General features: G+C 47.4%; 1 protein-coding gene across 3 annotated transcripts in view; it reads right to left on the reverse strand.

Annotated features, from left to right (window-relative positions):
* Positions 1-12,211: 12,211 nt before the first annotated feature.
* The window catches only part of RABGEF1 (RAB guanine nucleotide exchange factor 1), a 31,939-nt gene continuing 18,487 nt past the window's right edge, over positions 12,212-25,663 (reverse strand). For all 3 annotated transcript variants that reach the window (XM_053366909.1, XM_053366907.1, XM_053366908.1), the window contains 6 exons: positions 25,215-25,381; positions 24,545-24,626; positions 21,785-21,917; positions 19,992-20,083; positions 18,485-18,741; positions 12,212-16,466 (listed from right to left, as the gene is read on the reverse strand). In XM_053366909.1, the coding sequence (XP_053222884.1) occupies positions 16,068-16,466; positions 18,485-18,741; positions 19,992-20,083; positions 21,785-21,917; positions 24,545-24,626; positions 25,215-25,381 (1,130 nt within the window). In that variant the 3' untranslated portion in view covers positions 12,212-16,067. The remainder of the gene's footprint in view (positions 16,467-18,484; positions 18,742-19,991; positions 20,084-21,784; positions 21,918-24,544; positions 24,627-25,214; positions 25,382-25,663) is intronic.

The following is a 25,663-nucleotide window of genomic DNA, read 5'->3' on the forward strand; positions in this document are numbered from 1 at the left end:
TCTTGCCATATGAGGCTGTGGCTCCAAAGGACCCATTAGATATTCCTTGATGGACTCTCTGCTCCAGGGGCCTTCCTAAGGCTCTTTTCAAAATCATTAAGCTGTTAGCTGTTTGAATGCCGAATTAGGGACTCCATTAGCTCCAAAAATAGCTGCCCACACGGGAAACCACACTTAGGCTGCGATCCTGCTGTGCCCCGTCAGAGGCAAAAGGGCTTACTTCTGAGTAGACCTCCCTAGGATTGTGTTGTTTACAGATGCAATCCTAGGCACACTTACAGATGAGGTGAGGCCTACTGTACATAATAGGACTTACTTCTGAGTAGACATGTATAGGTTGTGCATGGACTCACATACTTTGTCAATTGTTTGGCGGGGCATTGGACACCCCCCCTTGGGGGGTCCCTTCTAACTCTGTGATTATGTGATTCTATCCAACTTTGTATAGTTTAACTTTGGACTGTTCGCCTTCATCCATCAGAAAACCATATCCAATAAGCAGTTCAGGATTTTAGCATCCTCCATGGGATCAGAAGGTGCAAAAGGGAGGCAAAGCTGGGCATTATCATCCTAGCCTGCACCCCAAAGCTCTGGACACCTTTCCTCTACAGTTTGATGCCTGGGTGACAGTGAAGAAGAGGCTGAAGGGATCAACCTTAGCTCAGGGACAGAGTCCATGCCTCGCATGCAGAAGGGCTCAGGTATAATAATAATAATAATAATAATAATAATAATAATAATAATAACAATAATTTATTTATTTATTTATTTATACCCCGTCCATCTGGCTGGGTTTCCCCAGCCACTCTGGGCAGCTACCAACAGAATATTAAAATCACGAAAAAACATCAAACATTAAAAGCTTCCCTAAACAGGGCTGCCTTCTGATGTTTTCTAAAACTCAGATAGTTGTTTTTCTCTTTGACATCTGATGAGGGTGTTCCACAGGGCGGGTGCCACTACCGAGAAGGCCCTCTGCCTGGTTCCCTGTAGCTTCACTTCTCGCAGTGAGGGAACGGCCAGAAGGCTCTCGGAGCTGGACCTCAGTGTCTGGCCTGAACGATGGGGGTGGAGATGATTCTTCAATCCCTGGCCCCTCTGTGTAGGACAGGAAACGCCTCTGAGAGACCCTGGAGACCTGCTGCCAGTCGGTGCAAACATTACTGAGCAAGATGGACCAAAGGTCTCTCTCTGCCTGGGAAGCCCACCTTTGCTCTCGTGACAATTAAGCCTCTCTGATAAGTGGAGACACAGCTGTCCTGGGGGGGTGCAAAAGGGCCCCCTCTCTCCTCCAAAACCAAGGATTATGCAAAGGCGTTCATGTATAAAATTGCTTCTTGTACCGAGAGGCGAGCAGGGACGCCAAAAATCAGCCACTCCGGGGGGTTCCAGGCGCTGCGGCGGACAGAGACCTGCCGGGCCCGCTCCGCTGCACCGCCGCTCTATCTGGGCCATTCACCACTCGAGACTTTACATGCCTCCAGCAAGCGGCGTGCAGCACTGAGCGCGTTCTTTCTGCTCCAGTAACTGCGGGGAAAGATTTGTCGGAAACGAGAGGGGAGGGAGGGGGCGAGAAAGAGAGAAGGAGCAAGGAGGGACCGCCTGAGTTTCGCAGCTGTTTTTTTACCCAGGGTGTCCAAAAAGTCATTAGTTTGACTAAAACCAAGTGAAAAGGAAACTGAGGCCCGGCCAAGGCTTGCAAGGATGGGACTGAATCTCTCTGGAGCCTTGTCTAAAAAAAGGGGGGGGGGATATTGAAGAGTTGAAAAAGGTCCCAGAAATGGCCCGCCCAAATAATCAAGGTGATGGAGTTTAGAGAAAAGGCGAGTGGAAAAAAGGTAAAGCAACTTGATGGAAGCTTGTAAAATTGTGGGTGGAGAAAAGCTTTTCTTCCTCTCTTGCAATGCTGGAACTTGTGGGCATTCAATGAAGCTGAATGTTGGGAGAATCAGGACATGCAGCACAGAGTTAAACTCTGGAACTCATTGCCACATGAGTCTAATGACTAAAGGTAAAGGTAAAGGTACCCCTGCCCATACGGGCTAGTCTTGACAGACTCTAGGGTTGTGTGCTCATCTCACTCTATAGGCCGGGAGCCAGTGCTGTCCGCAGACACTTCCAGGTCACGTGCCAGCGTGACAAGCTGCATCTGGCGAGCCAGTGCAGCACACGGAGCGCCGTTTACCTTCCCTCTGGTAAGCGGTCCCTATTTATCTACTTGCACCCGGAGGTGCTTTCGAACTGCTAGGTTGGCAGGCGCTGGGACCGAACGACGTGAGCGCACCCCGCCGCGGGGATTCGAACCGCCGACCATGCGATCGGCAAGTCCTAGGCGCTGAGGTTTTACCCACAGCGCCACTACAAACTAAAAACTAATAGAAACTAATAAATCTGCTCTGATCTCTTCCCCTCCCAATTATGTCAGTCACTTGTACAACTCAGAGCAGGGCCTTAAGTGTGATTGCCCCTGTTCTGTGGAACAGCATTCCCATCAAGGTGTGACAAGTGCCCCCTAGTGGCACTTTCTGGAAACAGTTAAAGGCACTTTTGTTCCAACAGTCAGTCTTTCTTTCCCAGCTGGATAATTGGGTATTTACTACGAATGTCTGCTTGTTAGGGTATACTTGCTGTATATGAGCGGTGGGGGGGGAGGGGGTTTAACTGTTTTTAATTATTCTTATAGTACAACACCTTTAAACATTGTATGAAAGGTAAATAATAAATCAGTGAGAGCAATAAGTCTCCCCAGATCTTGCACCTGCTCCAAATAATTAGGATAGGACTGTAGAGCATATTTGCTGCTGCACAATGTCTGTACTGTATAGCTGTTTGCAAAAATGATTTGAGGGAAGTCTAGCTTAGCAATACAGCAATACCATCACCCACATTTTCAGTGTGGTGGTTAGAGTGTCGGACTGTGGGACCTGGGAGACCAGGGTTCAAATCCCCAAATGGCCATGAAGCTCATGAAGCAATGATGACCTTGGGGGCCAGTCACTGCCTCTCAGCCTAATCTACAACACAGGGTTGTTATGGGGAATAAATGAGATGTTCCCTGCATTGCAGACGGTTGGACTAGATGGCCATCAGGGTCCCTTCCAACTCAACACCTTGAGCTGCATGGATAAAAAGGTGGGATTTAAAGGGAACAGACATGATGGTACAGTGGGCTCTTTTGCTGCCATTTCCAGGTTAAAAGCATCAGGTAACTTGATTTGGATTCCTTCTCTGTAAGGAAGTTTTAATATAATTATAACATATTTTTGCATACTACCTTGCAGTGGTGGCCGGTGCCTCAGCACAGAAGGCAGGGAGCCCAGCAGCAGGTGGCGCCAGAGCCGAGGAAAGGTAAATACAAGCCCTGATTGGCTGCAAGTAAGAAGATAGGTGGTGCTGTGGGTTAAACCACAGAGCCTAGGACTTGCCGATCACAAGGTCGGTGGTTCGAATCCCCACGACAGGGTGAGCTCCCATTGCTCGGTCCCAGCTCCTGCCAACCTAGCAGTTCGAAAGCACGTCAAAGTGCAAGTAGATAAATAGGTACTGCTCCGGCGGGAAGGTAGACGGCGTTTCCGTGCACTGCTCTGGTTCGCCAGAAGCGGCTTAGTCATGCTGGCCACGTGACCCGGAAGCTGTACGCCGGCTCTCTCAGCCAATAAAGCGAGATGAACGCCGCAACCCCAGAGTCGGCCACGACTGGACCTAATGGTGAGGGGTCCCTTTACCTTTACCTTTTAAGAAGATAGGCAGGTGGCAGTTCATAGAATGCAATGCAGGAATCTTTTGCCCAGCATGGAACTCGAACCCATGACCCTGGGATTAAGTCTCATGCTCTACCGACTGAGCTATCTGCCTGAGGTCAGGCTGGGGTTGATGGGGCGGTGGGCTCATTGTTGTGAGGATTCCCGGAAAGGAGGTCTACAAATAATTTAAACAAAAAAATGGAATAAAGTATAAACACATCTCTCCACCATATGCCATGCCAATTACAAGAAAGAAGATGTCTCTGTGCATGTGCTGAGTGCCAGAACTGCAGCCGCCTCCCGTGGATCTCAGGCACTGGGGAAGTGGGGGCCTGGGCCCCACAAGCCCCACCATTTCAGAAACAAAGCCTGAAGCCAGCGCTTTCGAGGCAGCAGCCTCCAGCTGTGTGTTAATTGGATTACGGCACTTAGGCCTTGCGGAGAAGTTGACAAAGGGCCCTCCGGGGCTCCGCAGTTTAGTGAGAAATACGAGGTCTTTGGGAATAGAAGAACCCGAAAATCCCGCGGATGTTTCTCTGCCAAGAACCCGGCAATGCCTTGTCCTCTACTGCCCCCTACAGGGGCTGAAGCTGCAGTACAGTTTAATATCACAGAATCATAGAGTTAGGGACCCCAAGAGTCATCTAGTCCAAACCGCTGCAATGCAGGAATTCAGCCCCCAACCACCCCTGGGTGGGCTCAAACCATTGGTGGAAGAAGAATATAATTCTAGAGTTGGAAGAGACCCCAAGGGTAAGGTTACCAGATTTTTTTCAATGAATCCGGGGACTTTTTTCAATTTCAGTAGGAGTGATAGGATTTTGTATGGGGGCTGATTTGTAAATCTGGGGACTGTCCCCGGAAAACGGGGACATCTGGTAACCTTACAAGGGTCATCCAGTCCTACCCCCTGCAGTGTAATGAGGAAGCATGACTCCCTAGTAACACCATGAGCGAAAGAGGCATTGAAATGAGACCCAGTGGAGGGTGGTTCCTTAGGTCAAAGGGGCACCACCTCCCCATTCTCAGTCTGTCCTCATCCAGCCCTGATCTGCCTGCCTCCTCACTGTCAACCAGTCCAGGGGGTGGCCTAAGTTGTCAACCTCCTCCTCCTCCTCCATCTCAGTTTTGCCCATGTAGGACTTAGCAAGGAGGATGATGGAAACAAATCAGGACTGAGTTGGTTCTGCCTGTCATTTGTTCTGGTGCCACCTACTGCTGGCCTCCTCCTTTGGATGAAAAAGAACAAAATGAATTTCAGTAGGAACCAATGTAAGGTTTAGGCAGGAATAGGCAGACACACAAATATAAGACAGGGGACACCTGGCTTGGCAGCAGTACATGGGGAAAGGACCAAGGGGCCTTAGCAGACTATATGCTTAACATGATGCAACAGTGTGATGCAGCAGCAAAAAAGGCTAATGCTATTCCAGGCTGCATTCACAGAAGTCTAGTGTCCTGATCAAGGGAAGTCATTGCACCGTTCTATTTTGTCTTGGTCAGACCCCACCCAGAGTGCTGTGTCCAGTTCAGAGCGCCACCGTTTAAGAAGGATATTGACAAGCTGGAAGGAGGGCAGAGGAGGGCAGCCAAGTGATCAAGGGTCTGCGAAGCAAGCCTTTTGAGCAGGGGTCAGCAAACTTTTTCAGCGGGGGGCCAGTCCACTGTCCCTCAGACCTTGTGGGGGGCTGGACTATATTTGGGGGGGGGAGAACGAATTCCTATGCCCCACAAATAACCCAGAGATGCATTTTAAATAAAAGGACACATTCTACTCATGTAAAAACACGCTGCTTCCCGGACCGTCTGAGGGCCGGATTGAGAAGGCGATTGGGCCGGATCCAGCCCCTGGGCCTTAGTTTGCCTACCCATGCTTTTGAGGAACTGTTGAGGGAGTTTGGGATGTTCAGAGACAAGAAGACTGAGAGGTAATATGCTAGCCATCTTCAGGTATCTGAAGGACTGCTCCATGGAAGATGAAGCAAGCTTGTTTTCTGCTTCTCCAGAGATTAGGACCCAACCAACAGATTGAATGGCAAGAAAGGAGAGTCTCACAAAAAATGACAAAGAACTTTCTGAAAGCAAGAGTTGTTCAAACAGTGGAACGGACTCCCTCGGAAGGTGGCAGACTGTCCTTTGTGGGAGCTTTTTGCACAGAGGTTGGATGGACCATCTGCCAGGGATTCTTTAGCTGATGGTTTACTGAGGGGGTTAGACTGGATGACCCTTGGTGTCCTTCCAATTCTACAGTTCTGTCATCCTAACACATTGCCAGTGTGATATATAACAATTCTGCTGTACTTGATGGCATCGTGCTGGTTTTGTTGTTGTCGTTGCTATCATTCTTTGTAGGGCCCTTTGGGGGCATAAAACAGGCTCAGAAATAGATCAGAAAAACTTTCATCTGTCCCCCTGCCTGCCGCCCCCTTCCAAAATAGTGACACACATCCAATTCCTTTCCACCTATTGCAAAAACAACACACTATCCACATCAGTGATGTAGATGTGAAGGACAAATATTGGAGGGTGGGGAGATTTTGCCACGTTCTGAGCATCGCCACCACTTTCAAGTTTAAAGCTTAGAAATCAGGTGCCTAATGTCACCACTTTTCAAGGTGCGCAGAGTCTCTTTTTCTCTGTAATCAGTGCAGCTGCAGTTCCCTGATGCAAAGGCAGGGCAGGCAAAGTGAGGGGGAACCACATCCCTCTCTGAGGAACATCTGTGCATCCTCCGCAGCTCGGCGGGGGCTCCCTTGGCTACAAAGCCGAGATTGTCAAGCCCCCGCTGTATTTCAAAAAGCAACGAGCCGAAATTCTGTTCGCCTCGCTCTGAAGTGCGGCGACAGCCGACGCTGCCGCTGTTTCAGAAGAGCTGTGTGAGACGGTGTCAGAGCGCCTCTGAAATCCAGAGATGAAGGGGCTTCGTTGTCGCAGGACTCGGCGACAGTCCTTCCACCAAAAAAACAAAGCGAGGTTCCAGTCCAGTTCTGAATGAAAGGGGCAGCTTAAACAGGAAGCTGCCTTATGCAGAGTCAGACCACAGGGTCCGTCTAGTTCAGTACTGATTGGCATAGGGTGGGTGGTTGCCCCAGCGCAAAATATTTAGGGGCACAAGATATCAACACCCGGCGCTGCTTCAATACAGCTCCAGACAACGGAATGACTCTTCTTTTCTTAACTCTGCAGCTGCAATCTCCTGGGTGGGGCGGATGCCACTAGACAGTTGAAAGTGCATGCATACTCTGTTTCCTTCCTTCCCTCCCTCCACATGTCCCGGGCACTGGCAACTCACGCTATGCCACTGCTCTTTCAGTCAAGGAACATTCTCAGGCCTACCTGGAGATGCCATTGGGAAATGAAGCTCCTGTTTGCAGCAGGCCATGCTTCTCCCTTTGAAAAGTAAGATTCTAGTCCTCATGCTTCTGAATTAATGTATTTGTTTGTTTTGCATTGTAAGTCGCTTGAGGCTTACAATGCGATAAATTTAACAAATAACTAATAAAATAAATTGGTGTGTGCAGAGGTCTTCATGTGCAAGTACATAGCTCCACATCACATCCAGACGCACGCTTCTTTGACCTTGCTGCAATCCAGCCCGAGTTTCATGCGAAGAAACTCCAAAATCCTCCACAACAAGTGTTTCAAGCGACAAGTAAGATATATGACACATAGACGTGCGTTTCAATTAAATAAATAAATCGCCAAGGACATTACGGGAGGCCCTATTTAAAAACCCGACTTTAACCTGGAGGATTTAGGGATCTTCGAAGCCTGGCAAAAAGTTTCCCCATCATCAAAGGCCTCTCTCTCGTCCTTTAATAGACGGATTAAAAAGCTCCCGACGCAAACGATCCATGAATATTTAACTCCCATCAATATTTCATTATCGAGGGGGGAGAGAAAGAGCAGAGAAAAAGAGATTCCTGGCGCAGACTGCACTTTCTGGAACTTGGCTGCCTGACGCAGGAATCCTTTGAGGCCTTTGGCTAGGAGAAAGTCTTGCTGGGAGGAGAGTGGATTAATTGGGGGGGTGCAGGGCCCATTTCCAGTTCTCCAGCCTAAAGATTAACCTCTCTCGTTGCAGAGAAGTCATGTACCTGTTGGTACCACCTAATACCCGTTCTGCATGTGCAAATATCCATCTTTTAGTGTGGCTGCACCTACACTCGGGACGCGGGTGGCGCTGTGGGTTAAACCACAGAGCCTAGGACTTGCCGATCAGAAGGTTGGCGGTTCAAATCCCTGCGACGGGGTGAGCTCCCGTTGCTCGGTCCCTGCTCCTGCCAACCTAGCAGTTCAAAAGCACGTCAAAGTGCAAGTAGATAAATAGGTACCACTCCGGTGGGAAGGTAAATGGCTTTTCTGAGTGCTGCTCTGGTTTGCCAGAAGCAGCTTAGTCATGCTGGTCACATGAGTGTACACCGGCTCCCTCGGCCAGTAAAGTGAGATGAGCGCCGGAACCCCAGAGTCGGCCATGACTGGACCTAATGGTCAGGGGTCCCTTCACCTTTACCTTACCTACACTCTGGAACTCCCTGCCTCTTGACACCAGGCACCTGTTTAGAGCAGCCTACCCAGACATGCAGGATGTTGGTGTGTGTTTTGGTGTGTGTTTCAATCTGCTTTTAGTTTACTGCTGATATCTTTTGAATTCTTTAAGAGATGTTTTTACTGATAATTTTATTGTTTGCTCCTCTTCGCAAAGTGCTTTTAAACAATCATGCAGTGTATAAATTTTATGATTTTTGTTAATAAAAAAAATGCAAATCCCCTACTCTTAGAGACATGGGAAGCTACCTTCTGGAAAGTCAAAGCTGTGGTCCATCTAGCTCAATATAGTTGACACTGGCAGGCAACGGGCTCTCTGGGGTTTCAGGCAGAAGTCTCCCCCGGCCTCCTTGGAGATGCTGTTGGGGATTGAACCAGAGACCTCTTGCATGCAAAATGTATGCTCTGCCACTGAGCTGCGGTGCCTTCCCTTAAAAGAGAAATCAATGTGCTGGTCCTCATGGTTTCAAATGTTTAAACAAGAAGAGAGGAAGCTGCTTTGCACTGTATCAGACCCATCTAGTTCAGCATTGTCTCTGCACTAGGAGACGGTGGCGCTCTTGGTTTCAGGAAACGATCTTTCCCTGCCATACCTGGAAAGTGATGGAACCTGGGATCTTCTGCATGCAAAACACATGCTCTACCCCCCAAGCTATGGGTCCTTCCCATGAAAACAAACCAATTGGTCCAACTAGCTCAATATTGTCCGCACTCCCATCACAGCCCTATAAAAGTGTTTGCCAAACTTGGGTCTCCAGCTGGTTTTGGACTACAACTCCCATCATCCCTAGCTAGCAAGCCAGTGGTCAGGGATGATGGGGACCGTAGTCCAAAAACAGCTGGAGACCCAAGTTTGGGACACACTGACACATACTTGGGAACAGTCAAAGCGAAAATAAGGGACTTAAGCCTAGTGTTTTCAGCAGATCTACTCTGGGGTATGACTTCGCTGGATACCAGCCCCTGCTGAACTTTATATGCTTCAAGTTGCAGCTAAGTACAAATCCACCTGTCTGAATTTCATTATGGATCAGTGGGAAGGCTCCCGACGAGAAGCGCCATGAATCAAGCTACTTATTTTAAAAAATATTGGCAGCAACAACAAAAAAACCCCACTTACCTGCAATGGTAGAAATAAGTTTGCCTTCCTGAAATTCTTGTGCTCTGTGTGGTGCAATGAATCTTTGCAAGGCACAGCTAAGAACCTCACATTCATTGGATGCAGGCAGGGTCTTCCCAGCAAGTGCATTCCGGATGGTTCGGTCGCAAACAGAGTTACTGATTGTTTAAGGCTGTATGACCACGAAGATCGTGGCACGGGGTTATTTCTTCGGGCCAGAAATGCAGTCTCAAGAATGACCAGAATGTAATAAGCAGGAGTGCGCTTGCAGATGTTTCAACGGTAACGGACAGCTTCAGAGAGGGATGGGGAGAGAAATTGCTCTGGGTTTGTGTTGAGGCCCAATGTGGTGTAGTGGTTAGAGCGCTGCACTAGGACCTGGGAGACCAGGGTTCAAATCCCACCCCCACTCAGTGGACCAGTCGCTGCCTCTCAGCCTAACCTACCTCACAAGATTGTTGTGGGGATTACAGTGGTACCTCGGGTTACATACGCTTCAGGTTACACACTCCACTAACCCAGAAATAGTGCCTCAGGTTAAGAACTTTCCTTCAGGATAAGAACAGAAATCAGGCTCCGGCGGCAGCAGGAGGCCCCATTAGCTAAAGTGGTGCTTCAGGTTAAGAACAGTTTCAAGGTTAATAACAGACCTCCGGAACGAATTAAGTACTTAACCTGAGGTACCACTGTAATTGAAGAGAGAAGGAAACCATGCATGCCTCCTTGAGAGTAAGTGACTGGCCCAAGGACACCCAGGGGATTTCATAGCCAAGTGGGGATTCAAACCCTGGTCTCCCAGGTCCTAGTCTAACACTCTAACCACTACTCTGACTTTCATAAACTATTACTAATAGGGTCACTGCCTTCTGCAGGCAAGGCTTTCCATGAACATCCTTATCCCAAGCATGTAGGTAGGCTTTAAATGTTATTTGATGCAACCAACTGATGAAAACGTGTGAAGAAATCCCTCTGAGAAGCCTGTGCTCTCCCAACTACTTGACCTAGGATACTTTTTTAATTATCTAGCATGATGAAGCATTCCTGGGATGCTCAAAAGCATGTGTGCTGCTTTATTTTGGGACCTGTTGATTGGCCTAATGGAAGTATTGCTCCAGTATGTGCTTTGGAATTTCTCTGCACATTTGAGGGGGGGGGAGAGAGAGGAAGGAAAAGAAACATATTTGTACCATCTGGTGAGTGTTTAAATAAGTGGGGAGAAATTGGCTCTTGCACCTATTTCTTTCCCTGCACTGCCACCTAGTGTTAGAGAAAAGGAACATCCACAGGGCTCTGGCAGGGAGCTTAGCAGCATCTGGGCAGTACTGAAATATTTTATTGCAGGGATGTTTTATTCCTGCATTGTAGGGGTGGGACTAGGTTACCCTTGAGTCCCTTCCAACTCTACGATTCTATGATTCTAATTACTTCTATTCTGAAAAATAATAATAATAACCCCATTAATAATAATGATAATTATTATTATTATTATTATTATTATTTATTTCCACCTTTTTCTCCAAGAAGCTTAAGGTGGTGTACATGGTTCTTCCCCTTATTTAATCCCCACAACCCTCCTCTGACGTAGGCTAGGCTGAGAAACTGTGACTGGCACAGTGAGCTTAATGGCTGAGTGGGGACTTGAACCCTGGTCTCCCAGGTCCTGGTCCAGCACTCTAACCACTGCACCACACCGGTTAGCAAAAGGGTATGCTGTGCTGTAGTAGTTAAGAGCAGAGGTGGGAAAACCTTTCGCCCCACCGGGCTAGATCTTTACCTTCCCCACTGCCTTGGCCAACTGTGACAGGCAGACAGGCCCACGCAGCTGCCAATCTTCTAGCGCCATAATGATGCCAAGTGATTGACAGCTGGGTGGTCCCAGCTGATGTGGACCTGAGCTCCCATCACACAGAGAAATGAGTAAGAGGGGGACACAAGTCCAACCACAACCGTAGGCCCAGGAACCACTTCTTACACCATTCATAATTGCGAAGGGGCAGATTTCATGGAGATGGACACAGACTCCTATTTTCTGCACGATACTCCACAGTTCGACTGCACAATTGAAAATAAAACTGATTATTGTGCCATTATACAAATCAATGGTGCTACCACATTTAGAATAATTGTGTACGGTTCTGGCTAACCCACCATGTAGAGTTGGGAAAAGGTTCAGAAAAGGATCATCCAGAATGATCAATGGGATGCACCCCTATGAAGAAAGGCTGAATCATTTGGGACCTTTTAGAGAAATGACAAGTAAAAGGTGACATGACATAAGTTTAAAAAATGATGCACAGCTTAGAGAAAGTGGAAAGAGAGCAGCTTTCCTCTGCCATAGCACTAGAGCTCGCGGACATCCAATGAAGCTGAATGTTGGAAGATTCAGGACAGACAAAAGAAAGTCCTTCACGCAGGGCATAGTTGAACTCTGGAACTCACTGCTGCAGGAGGCAGTGACGGCCATCAGCTTGCATGGCTTTGAAAGAGGAGTGGGCAAATTCAGGGAAGAGAGGGGTATCAATGGCTACTAGTCTCCATAGTTGGAGGCAGTATCGGTTTGTTGGGAACCACAGGAGGGGAGAGGGCTTTTGTGCTCGAATCCTGCTTGCTGGTCTCCCCCAGGCATCCAGTTGACCACTGGGGGAACAGGATGCTGGAGGAGACAGCCCACTGGCCTGATCACTTGCCCCACTGCCTCCACCACCTTCCTGGGTGAGAGGAACAAGTTGTGCCAGGTTTAACATGTCCAGTTAAGAAACGAGGCATTGACTACTATACAAAAAGACAGTGAATGCAAGAGAACCTTGTTGTGGAAGAGGTTTAATTTCATTCAACAGCAATTCAGTAACAGCAGCTATGATACAGAGTTTAGGAGAGAATGTACGGACCTGGAAACCAGAATTAGCACCTAAGGGCGTCACAAAGAGAGGAACAACGGCAGGGAAAGGAGCCCCCTTCTTAAGGCAGAGGTGGATATTATCTGTAGCCCTCCAGATGTTGCAGGACTTCAACTCTCAGCACCTCTGACCACTAGTCCTGCTGGCCGCCAGGAGTTGGGATATCCTCAGTGACAGCTGGAGGGACTCACAGATGCATGCACCCTGCTCTCAGAACGGAAGTGGTAAAATACAAGTTCTCTGCGGTCAGCTTTGTCTGTTCCACCCATGTACCTGGGGTTAAGGAGCGAACGCCATAAAAATATTTACCTTTCGAGAAACTCCAAAGAGCTCACAGAATAAAGGAACACAAAGGAAGCGAGGACACAAATGGATCACAGTCTCGGTCTGAACTTATTGCAAAAAAATGGAGAAGAGCCCTGAACAGCAAAACAGCTGTACTCACGCTCTTTTGGCAGACTTGTGGGAATCTACTTTGTTATTTTACGAGAACCCCAATATCCACCAGCTGGTGCAAAAGACATAGGCTGAGAAAGAATGAGTCCTGAGCCCTGGAATGAATTCTGAGTACTGCAACTCAACTGAGCTCATAGTCCTGGGTATCTGAGGGGCTGCAACATGGGTGGAAAGTGGACTCTCCTTCATTTGGGGTTTTAAAACAAGAGGTTGTCAGGGATTCTTTAGCTGTGATTCCTGCACTGCAGGGGGTTGGACTAGATGACCCTCAGGGTTCCTTCCAACTCTACAATTTTATCATCCTATGATACTTTTCCTTCTTCTCTGACTTCCTCTGTGCTAATCAGTTGTAAGCAATAGTAAACTTTGAAAGCCTTATCACCTCATTTTTCACCCTGGACGAGATGACCCTTGGGTTTCCTTCCAACCCCATGATTAATTTTTTTCTTTTAAAGGAATTCTGACCCCAAGAATCCTGTCTTGGGGTTAACTGAGCTCATTGTCTTTCCTACATAAAACCCCACTTCTGGAGACTCTTTCCCACCTGCCTCCTCTTCATTTCATCAATATCGTTCTGCCTTGCAAGCCAAGGCATTTAACCATCAGAAGCCACACGTTCTTCCTGATCCCTCCCTGCAGATTCCTCTCAACTTCCTGTCTGGCCTTGGTTCCAGAAGCTGCTCGAAAAGCAAGATACTTGGAAATCTACTCCACAGTTCATCAATGATCTGCACATCTACAAGTATGATGGTTAAGACTGGAAGACCCGGGGGCTGGGGGAAGACATGCAAAAAAGTGGCGATTCCAAAACGTGTTGTACTGCGGCATCAAGCCGTTGACACTATAAAGCTCAGCTTCTCTCCTTGTGTCATTTGAAGGGGCTGGGAAATTGAAAGTCTTGTGTCTGCTTTCCCTGCAGAAGGTCCCAGGCTCAAATCCTGGCACCTTGAGGTTAAAGGGATAAGGAAAGACCCGTCTGAAACCCTGGAGAATTGCTGCCAGTCAGTGTGGACAATACTGAGCTTGATGGACTGGCTCAGCATATAAGGCAGCTTCCTATGCTCCTATATTTGCAGGTTTGGGATTAAAAAAACAAAACAGAACCAGAAGTCACTGATACTTAGGATGAATTTAATAGCAGGGGAAACAGCTTTGCTCTTTGCAGGCAAGAGCTTCTAAGATAGGGTCGTGCGCCACCCAAACCTCCCAGCCCTTCGCCAATCCCATACAGGTGTAGAAAAAGCATCAGTTATGGGCCAGTTCATCAATTCAGGCTGGCAAGTCACTGTGTCTGAACAGCGTCATCAGTTCTCTGGCCAAAGGGAAGAGGATTTGACAGGGTGGGTGGACCCAGGCTACTGAAAGACTGGGAAAGAGGGGCAGGAAGGAAAGAGACCCAATTCAGTGGAATATGGACCCTTCCAGTGAGCTACTGGTAAGGAAGGAGTGATCAGAGACTTCACTTAAACCCAGCGCTGAGGAAAGGCTACAGAACGTTACAGATATAAATCCCAAAACAGATATATATACACAATACGGTCACATCTTACATGGGGGGGTTGGTTCCAAGGGTTCTGAATATACCCCAAAACACGTATGCTCAAACCACCCCTTCATGAGCATCCCTAGCCTTCCAGAGTCCACATTGCTGAGCATACAAACACACCCCAGGAAGAGAGCTGAAAAGCTGGTGCAAAGAGAGGTTTTAAGCTCTCCACCTTGCTTGCGTTGAACGTGCAGGATTTCAACCAGCCGGCCTTCAACTGCACGTGATTGGAACTGCGTGGGTTAAATGCGTGTAAGACGCACTCGTACTGTATATCCATAGAAGTGACACCTGCAACTTCGGGAGGTTGAGGATTCCACAGAATCTCGTCACGCTATTGTGTCAAATAATACGAGGAAAGGCAGGGAAAGGGGAAGAGGGCTGGTGTGGTCTTCTGCACCCATTACACATTCCATGTCTGTACCCTGGGCTGGCCTTCTTTTACCCTGCAGGTACATATCTGGTCTTCACATTGCACTAAAGCCAGGCTGAAATTCCAGCTAGAAGTGAACATTACAGGGCTACGTATATACACGCTGCCCAGTTTTCTCTAGCGCAGGATGTCATTTTGCCACAATTACAAACAATGCTTTGCAATGACAAAACATTTCAAGGTTTTAATTTTTTTTAAAGGGAGAATGGCCACATTTTCCGAGCACGTTTAATCCCACACTGATGATGGGCCAAATCCTGCTTGCTTTAGAGCAGTGAAAACTGGCTCATAAACATGTGGGTCCCGTCCGATTTTGCTCTGACTTCGAAGAGACCCAGTTGTGCTGAAGGACAACACAGGAAGAAAGGGTTATTTTCATCTCTCTCTCTCTGTATAAATTCAGCTTGCACCCACCCACGTGCCCTCTCCAGATGTTTTGAAATACAGCTCCCATCAGCCCCAGCCAGCATAGGACACCTGATGGGAGTCAAAGTTCAAAACATCAGGAGGGCACCAGATTAGGGGAGACCAGAGTAACTGGATGAGGAATTGTGAATATTGAGGAGATGGCCTTGGTCAAGGTATACAGTTAAGATAAAGCAAATTGTTTCCCACTACAAGGTGCTAACTTCCTACCATTCCACCTCCCCACAATTCCTGGGGAGGGGGGGGAAAACCTGTAAGCAGTAAATTTAACTCATTGACGGTAAAGAAACAAAAACCAACATTTAGCATTCCTTACCAGATGCCATGCAGGTGAAAGCACAAGCCCAATATTGCAGACCTATTTACAATTGTTAAATATTTACTTTACAACATATTTCCTTCTCCCCGCCCCCAAGAAGGAATAAAAGAGTACCATTCTAGGTTTTTTTTTACCTACAACGGCATCCCTTGCAAAGTGCTGATAACCACCTTATTTTTTATTTTTGAAGCAGGAAAAAAATACCAGCAAAAACTTCACTTAAAAAAAGAGAAACAAACCAAATATCACACACACACACATGCATACCTTGAAGGGAGAACAGGGGGAGCAGAGAAAAAACCACCTGTGTTTCTTAAAAATTATACCGGATTTGTGTAAAAAGGAAGAAGTTAAATTGGGTTCGAGGAACACACAAAACCCACAGCCCTCATAGTAGCTGGCTAACTCTGGCTAAAATAAGTATCATGTGACACCCTTGCCAGCAAACAGTACCTTTAAAATGTGCCGGTTTTAAATTCCTCTGATTTTCCTGCCCCTCTTTAGCCCACTCCCCAAGCAGAAGGAAGCGGGGTGGGGGACAGAGAGGGAGGGATGTCTCTGAGCCCCAGAAGGTTCTCATCACCCAGCGTAAACCTGGGGCTGCAATGGAGGTGGCAGCTTGTCATTCTCCACGTTTTCAGAGTCAATGGCAGCCAAGGCCGGATTGGGGGGCTTGATTTCCAAGGGATACTTCTCCACGATCTCCTGGACCTCCTTGGTGATCCCGTCAGTCCAGTCAATGAGGTCCCGCTCAAGTTTTTTGGCTTCGCTCACAATCCTCTCCTGCCGCTCGTTAAGCTGGGAGAGGAGGTCAAGGTTCCTGTACATCTGCCGGACTCCTACGCAGACGTCGGCCGGCCAGCTCTCCGGCTCCTGCTTTTTCGGGGACGCTTGGCCGGACATGTAGCGGTTGAAGTCTTCCTCACTCAGGTTGAGGGACTGGGCATCCAGCTTCTCTATGAAGGCGACGGCACAGCACTGGAGGCAGGGGGAAAGGCACCACGTTTATTCCCACGCTATACAAAGCACAAGATCCACACACATAGCACGCCCAACCAGCTAAGCCGCTGTTTTTATTCCAGCTGCTTGAAGTTACTCTTGAGCAGCAGCCGTGGAAGAAAAAGGCGAATTCTATGCTAGGGAGCATTAGGAAAGGAACTGAAAATGAAACAGGCAATATCACAGTTGTTGTTGGCATCCGTCTGTCTCAAGATACAATGAAGTGTGCCTTCAGGGGTGAAGTCTAACTGCTGTGTTAGCAGCACCAAAGTGACCTCCCTGGGCCGGCACAAGCCTAGGCAGTGTGTAGCGGGGTCCTGGGCTGCCAAGAGAACAAGACCCCCCCCCAGCCTCACCAATGCAGTCCAAAGGAAAGCAGGGCAATATGTTGGCACCCGCTTGGCTGCAGAAGTTGCCGGAAGGAGGCATACAAGGCACCATCCAACCACCTTAGAGACTCCACCCTGGATTTGTGTAGGGTTTACACCTTATCCCTTTCTTCTCCTGAAAATATCCCGCAAGGCAGCGAGGGTTAGGATCAGTTTTCCTTCTCCTAGATGGGCTGCCTTCCCAGGCTGATGAGCCCCACCTGCCCCTCACATCCCTCTACAGCACAGGCAGAAACTGCCTTATTGTCGTTGGACCCATGACTGGTCTCGTCCGCTCAATCCAGAACCTGCCTTTGCATGCAGGGGAAGTCCCTAACTCCCCAATGGTTTGAGATCCATCAACTACCCTCACCTGGTTTAGCTGGCCAGGTGAAGCTGTTTCTCGGGGTGTGGCCGCTGTTCAATGCTGACAGCTTCTAGGAGCCACAGGTGAGAGCTGAGTGCAGGGTGGGGACCAAAGGTGGGTGAACTACCCCAGGAGGAACACAATGTGTCCCCACCAGAGATACTAGCCCTCCCCTAACACCATTATTCAAGTTACAGATAGGTAGCCATGTTGGTCTGCCATAGTCAAAACAAAAAAAAATTTTTCCTTCCAGTAGCACCTTAAAGACCAAATAAGTTAGTTCTTGGTATGAGCTTTCGTGTGCATGCACACTTCTTCAGATACACTGGGTATATCAGATACACTTCAGATATACCCAGTGTATCTGAAGAAGTGTGCATGCACACGAAAGCTCATACCAAGAACTAACTTAGTTGGTCTTTAAGGTGCTACTGAAAGGAAAAAAAATTTTTTGTTTTGACCATTATTCAAATCAATGGTGCAAGTGAATTTGGAAGAATGTGCAGAGTCCTGGACACCTCAACTTGCAGGAGACTCCAATTCATCAGTTCATCAGTATCAGTGTTTAGTATCAATCTCATTGGAAAAATAAAAATGTAGCTCCCTTCTACAATTGAAGACTTATACAAACTCACAACCTATGAACAACTTGCATATAAACGCAGACTTGCCATGGACAAATTCAATGATATTTGGAATCCACTCTTACAAATACTGTAACAGGTTAAGATCTGGTGAAGTGCAATAACAACTTTGTAAGGTATACAGTTTTGGGTTTTTCCCCTCCCCTTTATTTTCCCTTCTACACAGGTGCTGTCTCTCTTTTTCTCTTTTTTATTTACGTCCCACCATGTTTAGTGCACATATAATTATGTACCTTTTGAACTTGCAATAAAGACGTCTGGGGAGAGAAAAACTTGCAGGAGACTCTCCAACAGACTGCAATCAGCTGGGTGTACAAGGGATGATAAGGTGGTCTCTCAAATAACCAGGCCCTGAGCTATACAGGGACTTGGCCCAGCAGCAAATCGACAGCCAGTGCAAATCCCACAAGCAAGGCGTCATGTGCTGGTGGCATTTGCCCCCCTCCCCCGGCAAACCAGTTGCCTCCATCTGCACCAGCTGCAGCCTCTGGACCAACCCCAAGGGCAGCCCCACACACAGCGCATCGCAGTAGTCCAGTCATGAGGTTACCAATGCATGGGCAGCTGTAACAATGAACCAGCCCCTGCTTCCTGCCCCTCACCCCCTGATGTACCTACCAGGTTCGTAAAGTAGTAACCATCTTCACCAGACATCAGCCGGCTGGGGTTGCAGAACCGGGTGATATACTGGATGTTGGACTGGAGGCGAGGAGGGTTCCCCTTCAGGACAATGTAGATGAGGGTGGGCAGGAAGTCATCGGCCGAAGCCGGCTCGTCCTTCGTGGTCCGGATGGCAGTGAAGATGTGTTTGCTGCAGCTGGTGATGCAGGCCAGCTTGTCCCGGGGGACACGCTTGGAATCCATCTCGATGATGTCTGCGAGACACGGGAGAAGCCCAGAGGGTTAGGCAGGGGTGCATTCTCCAGCAACCACGTGCCCACAGAGGCTCTGGCAAATAGGAAGGTCAGAGGCTCTGGTCCATCTGGGTCAGCGCTGCCGACACTGAACGGCAGCCGCTCTCCAAGGTTTTGTGCTGCTATACAAGCCGGTGGCACAACCGCATTTGGAATGCGGGATGCAGTTCCGGTCGCCTCCCCTCATATTGTAGAGGTTCAGAAAAGGTCAAAGGGATGAAGAGGCAAAGGTTGCAGCCTTTGGGGTGTTTTGGCTTGGAGAGAAGGCAAGCCGAATGCGCCCTCTACATGGGGAAGGCAGGTAGAGAAAAGTTTTTCTCCCTCTCTCGTCCTACTCGTGGGCACCCAAAGAAGATGAACATTGGAAAATTCAGGATGGACAAAAGGAAGTCCCTTCATGCAGCACAAACGGCAGAACTCCCTGCCACAGGAGGCAAAGGCGGCCACCAATCTGGGTGGCTTTAGAAGCAGACTGGACAAATATGTGGAGAAAGATATTGATGGCTACTATCTATGTCCTGCTTGCACATCTGGAGGCAGCAATGCTGCTGAATCCCAGTTGCTGGGAGCCACAGTCCTGCTTGCTGGTTTCCCTTTTTGGCATCTGGCTGACCACTGTGAGAACAGGAGGCTGGACTAGATGGACCTTTGGCCTGATCCTTAAGACTCTTCTGATATCCTTGGGACTCTCCCTGGGCCACGCTCTCTCACCACAGAGAGTGTTTCTGCCTAGCTGGAATAAGCCCTTTAACTCTGGAGAACCCAGGTGCATGTATGTACAATTTTCTGACTTAGATGTGGCCCGAAACGTAGCCTACTTTTCCCTCTGGCTCTCCCAGAGTTAGGTAGCCCTACCTGGACATACTGAGGACCTGGACCTAGTAGAGCTTTCTGTGGGTAGTGCATGTGTTCTACCACTGAGCTTATGGCCCTGAGCAATGAACCTTGGGGAATCTTGTAAGAAACACAAAGACGCCCCTGTTTCTTGAGCGGTCAATCCCGATCCAATCTTGGATTGTTTTCCACAGAAAGCAAAGCCACACACCGTGGGCTGCATCCATGTTCTTGAGGGCCGCCTGTTATGGTGCTTTAACAGAGAGATATATTTGTTTCTGTGTCAGTGATTTTAAGGCTGGGCAATGGTTTTTCAAAGAGATCATGGCATTCCACCCACCCTTGCGCCAGCTGGGACCCAGCATCCCTCGGCATACCTGTGATGGCCTTTACGACCACGTCGGAGACTTCAGGGATTTCTTCATTGACAGGAACACAGAGCATCTGAGGAGTGACCCAGTGCAAAGCTCTGAAAGTAGAGGAGGAGAGAAAGAGAAAGAGCTTAAGAAATCAAGTTGGTAGAGCATGAGACTCTTAATCTCAGGGTTGTGGGTTTGAGCCCCATGTCGGGCGAAAGATTCCTGCATTGCCGGGGGTTGGACGAGACGACCCTCGTGGCGCCTTCCAACTCTACAATTTTAAGATTATGGATTTTGGGAAAGCAAAGTTACAGCTACACTTAAAGCACTCTCTTATTGCTTTAACAGATATGGAGAACCCCAGGAACTGTAGTTTGTCCATGGTGCTGGGAATTATAGATTGATGTGGTCAATCCCCTTACATGAACTACAGTTCCCAGAGTTCTTTGGGGGGAGCCATGACTGTGGTGTGAGAGTGCTCACGTATGGCATGAATGCGGCTGTAGTTTAACCTTCTTGGCAAACTAACATGCTCAACAAGCTGAAAATATTTTAAAACAAGACTTTAAAAAAAAAGAACAAGCAGAAAAAAATATTTTAAAAACTGAATACAACCACCAACTACTTATTTCTGTATTTCTTGGGCCTGGTATGCTAATATATAATCTTCAAATGAAATTGATTTAATCTTATTTGTAAAATTAGTAGCTAACCCATGTAATACTCCTTTCTGGACCTGATGTCCTGCGGTAAAAACCATGTAAAAACAAAAACTGACAATTAAGTAAATTACAGGGATGAATAGCAGAAAATTGCTTTTTTCTAAACATCGTTTTGCTGCTGCTATTGTTATTCTGTTTTTAATACTGTGTACAGAATACAAATTACAAGACATTAATCCTCCTTTCATTATCAGGAGCAGCCCGATTAGACATTCATCACTAGGGATATACCATGCACCATTTTGTTTTAAAGGCTGGTGGACCAAAGTTGACTGTAGCAGAAAATTTATTGGGGGGAGGGATGAGACATGCAAGAGGAATCCAGCTAAAAATGTACATTTGATAGTACGCAGTGGCCTCTAACTTGCATGACCCAACTACAGGGTCAGGTTCCTCCACCTGCCACTCAAAAATCTATGTGGCTGGGTAAGATTCCCAAGCAACATTGGTTGCTGGCTTGAAAACTACAGGGGCTGAGACCAAATAGCACACAAAGGCTTATAAATGGGCCACTCGTTTACTGTGACTGTGTAAAAGTCCTGTGGAACGCTCTGCCACTGGAGAGTCAAGCAGACGCCTTCTGTGCCAACTTTTAAATGCCTGCTTTTTTCCCTATTCCACCAGGCTTATGCAGGTAATTAAGAATACATCATCTTCCACAATGGGTAACGAATGTCTGCTTTTCAAAAACGAAGATGATAGTTTTTGGTATGATTTTCTCTTTTTATTGCTATAAATTTTTAATTGATATACAGTGGTATAAAAATATGTTTATAAATGAGTAATAAAATTAATTCAAAATCACTTGCTTTCCCTGTAATGCTAAGGTCAGTGGTGACCCACCCAGACTGTGTTTTGTTTTAGCTTAGTGGACTATGTTCCTGCTTGTTTTTACATTTTTTATTTGTTTGCATACTTTACCAAAAATGTGATTTTGAAACTTATTTTTTTTTAAATGGGGGTTTACAAACGAGGCAAGGACACACCTTGGTGCCACCCTGAAGCAGGCAGAAGCGTAGCAACTACATACAGGCTTATCAAGCTGACGGCAGAACAACTTTCCCCAAGGGGGCCTTCGAAGAGCCGTACCTGATCCTCCTTTGGACAGCAAGGTCCTTCTTCTCATCCTCCGTGGTTTCCGGGCAAAAAACGTATTTGTAAAGCCGAGTCATGACGTACTTCTCGATCTGGTCCATCGCCTTCTCCGCTTTTTCCGGGGACACTAAAAAGAAGACATCCCGAGATCAAAGAATACCTGGCTTCCCCACACAGTTCGAAGAAGCAGAGGCAGAGTCTGCACCAAGCTTCTGGTTCCACCTGTTTTTAGCCAAATGCTGCCTGAGAAAACACCTGAGCATCTTCTAGTCAAGAGCTCTCCTTTAAGAGCTGCCCTGCTAGATCAGACCAGGAGTGGGCTCCCTTGTGGATGTAGCCTACCTTGATTTCAGCAAGGCATTTGACAAGGTGCCCCATGATATTCTTGTAAAGAAGCTGGTAAAATGCGGCCTTGACTATGCTACCACTCAGTGGATTTGTAACTGGCTGACTGACCGAACCCACAGGGTGCTCATCAATGGTTCCTCTTCATCCTGGAGAAGAGTGACTAGTGGGGTGCCACAGGGTTCTGTCTTGGGCCCAGTCTTATTCAACATCTTTATCAACGACTTGGATGATGGACTCAAGGGCATCCTGATCAAATTTGCAGATGACACCAAACTGGGAGGGGTGGCTAACACCCCAGAGGACAGGATCACACTTCAAAACGACCTTGACAGATTGGAGAACTGGGCCAAAACAAACAAGATGAATTTTAACAGGGAGAAATGTAAAGTACTTGGGCAAAAAAAATGAGAGGCACAAATACAAGATGGGTGACACCTGGCTTGAGAGCAGTACATGTGAAAAGGATCTAGGAGTCTTAGTTGACCACAAACTTGACATGAGCCAACAGTGTGACGCGGCAGCTAAAAAAGCCAATGCAATTCTGGGCTGCATCAATAGGAGTATAGCATCTAGATCAAGGGAAGTAATAGTGCCACTGTATTCTGCTCTGGTCAGTCCTCACCTGGAGTACTGTGTCCAGTTCTGGGCACCACAGTTCAAGGAGGACACTGACAAACTGGAACGTGTCCAGAGGAGGGCAACCAAAATGGTCAAAGGCCTGGAAACGATGCCTTATGAGGAACGGCTAAGGGAGCTGGGCATGTTTAGCCTGGAGAAGAGGAGGTTAAGGGGTGATATGATAGCCATGTTCAAATATATAAAAGGATGTCACATAGAGGAGGGAGAAAGGTTGTTTTCTGCTGCTCCAGAGAAGCAGACACGGAGCAATGGATCCAAACTACAAGAAAGAAGATTCCACCTAAACATTAGGAAGAACTTCCTGACAGTAAGAGCTGTTCGACAGTGGAATTTGCTGCCAAGGAGTGTGGTGGAGTCTCCTTCTTTGGAGGTCTTTAAGCAGTGGCTTGACAACCATATATCAGGAGTGCTCTGATGGTGTTTCCTGCTTGGCAGGGGGTTGGACTCAATGGCCCTTGTGGTCTCTTCCAACTCTGATTCTATGATTCTATTCTATGAACCAGGAAACTCGTTCAGCCCCTTATGTATGCTACTACTGGAAAACGAGCGAGGTCCCAACCAAAGAAGAATTGCAACTTAAGTTGACATAATATGTGCAGCTTGCAGACTTAACATACAGAAAAAGAGAACAAGAAGAACATACGTTTAGAGAAGATTGGCAAATGTTTATTGAAAAAATGGGAAATAATTGTGTGCAGCTGAAAATGCTGGCAGCATTAAGATAAATTCAACAGTGTAAATAAGTTTTGATGGATGCAATAATGGAATACTGAACGGTATAGTTTTTGTAAAATATGCAGGGATTAATGATATGTAAAATGAACTATGGAAAGAGAAGAAAGGAAGTCACTGATATCTTAAGGATGTAAAAATGAGTGTTTTAAACTGCAAAACAGAAAATTTAATAAAAATTATATACAAAAAAGAAAAGGAAAGGAAAAACGTTCAGCCCAGACACTGAGATCCGGATCCAGCTCTGAGGGCCTTCTGGTGGTTCCCTCATTGCAAGAAGCGAGGTTGTAGGGAATCAGGCAGAGGGCCTTCTCAGTAGTTGTGCTCTCCCTGTGGAACACTTTTCCATCAGTTGTCAACGAGATAACTGACATTGAGAAAACATCTGAATATGGAAGTTCTTAATGTTTGATGTTTTACTGTGGTTTTATAATTTGTTGGAAGTAGTCGGAGTGGCTGGTCGGAGTGGCCAGGCGGGGTATAGATAATAAATTCCTGTTGTTGTGGTTTCTGAACTAGAAGCTTGAGAGCCAAGGGTCAGAGGGCCCATTTTCTGAACTCTACAGCATCACAGGACCCAGCCCTTGTGCCCTAAAATCCCTTCTTCTTGTGAGGAGGGGGGAAAGAACATGGCTCTCCTCAGAGTCGGGTGCTCACACTGTGTTTTAAAGTTCCCTCTTGCATGCTCCCACAGAAAAGAGGCCCACACAATCACAAAAAAGGCTATGGAGGGCTACTAGCCATGATGGCTCTGCTCTGCCTCCACAGTCAGAGGCGGAAATGCTTCCAAACACCAGTTGCTGGAAACCACAGGAGGGGAGAGTGCTGCTTGAGGGTTTCCCCCAGACATCTGGTTGGCCGCTGTGAGCAAGATGGGGTAGCTGTGAGGTTACCAATGAATGGACAACTGTGTTCAAGCTTTCCCAATCCTGGAACAGCCGTAGCTGTCTTGCAACCAAAGCTGTTATGTGTGTGCATGCCTCCCCTCCCAAGCCCCACTACCTATCAGCAGCTAAGAGCAGAAATGAGAAATACCTTTCCAGCGGCTCTGCAACTTATCTGCCAAGTTCTGGTAGAAGTCCTGGGCGTATTCGGACTGTTCCTCAATACTCAGGTCCTGGAAAAGAGCACCAGTCGTGCAGGTGAGAATAGGCAGTGCAAAGTTACGAGAAAGAAGATTCCGATGAAACATCAGGAAGAACTTTCTGACGGCAATAGCTGCTCAACTGTGGAACAGACTACTTCAGAAGGTGGGCCACCTTCCAATGAAAACCGAGGCTGGATGGCATCCTGCCAGAGGGTCTTTAGCTGTGACTTCTGCATTTTTTTCCCCCAATATCTATTTCCAAAGCTTTCCCCCCTTGTTTACCAACTATCCCAAAAAAACCAACATAAAATCTGAGTAGGTTATCTTAAGATGTGGCAGCTCCATCTGGGCCAAATTTCAAATATTCCTGCAGTAAAGACTGAAGTACGTATGCATACTTTCCCCATAAATATAACAAAAGTATACTACTTGAGCAGATAATCAGGACATTCACATTCTTTGAAGGGGCATAGTCTATTTTCACAAGTCAGCTCAACACCTAATATACATTAATTTCACTCCCTCAAAAGCAAGTCCCTGGTTTTAATTCCACCCACCCTCACTCCCAGAGCCTCCGATGGAAAGCGAGGCCTCTCCGCGCTTGCGAGAGGGACCTACCCGCTTGTGATGCATGTTTTCCAAAAAGTGTTTGCACTGCTTGTAGATCTCCTGGCCGGATTTATGGTACGTCTTGAGAAACTCAATGAACTCCTTGGACACTCGGTCCGTTTCGATGCTGACTTGCCGGCTGATCGAAGGGCTGGGTGCCTTAGTGTCTGGGACATCTACGGGAGAGAAGAGCACAACCCTTAGGGCACCCCATTATTTGACTTCACTCCTGCCAGGTTTATATTATGAACTGCAAAAGGTTCACTAACCATTCCATTTGGAATGTTGAGAAAGTCCGTGGTGCACCTGTCATAAAATGGCTGCCAAGGGAGGGGGAGAACACAAAATGGTTGCCACCTCTAAGAGAGCAGAAATAGCAGCCAAAAAATGGTGTGGGCACTTGGGGGGGGGGCAACATTGCATCTATCCTCTGTTCGGAAGGGAAGGGAAGAAGTGGG

The sequence above is a fragment of the Podarcis raffonei genome, chromosome 15 (assembly GCF_027172205.1).
Source record: "Podarcis raffonei isolate rPodRaf1 chromosome 15, rPodRaf1.pri, whole genome shotgun sequence".
In the NCBI taxonomy this organism is placed as follows: Eukaryota; Metazoa; Chordata; class Lepidosauria; order Squamata; family Lacertidae; genus Podarcis; species Podarcis raffonei.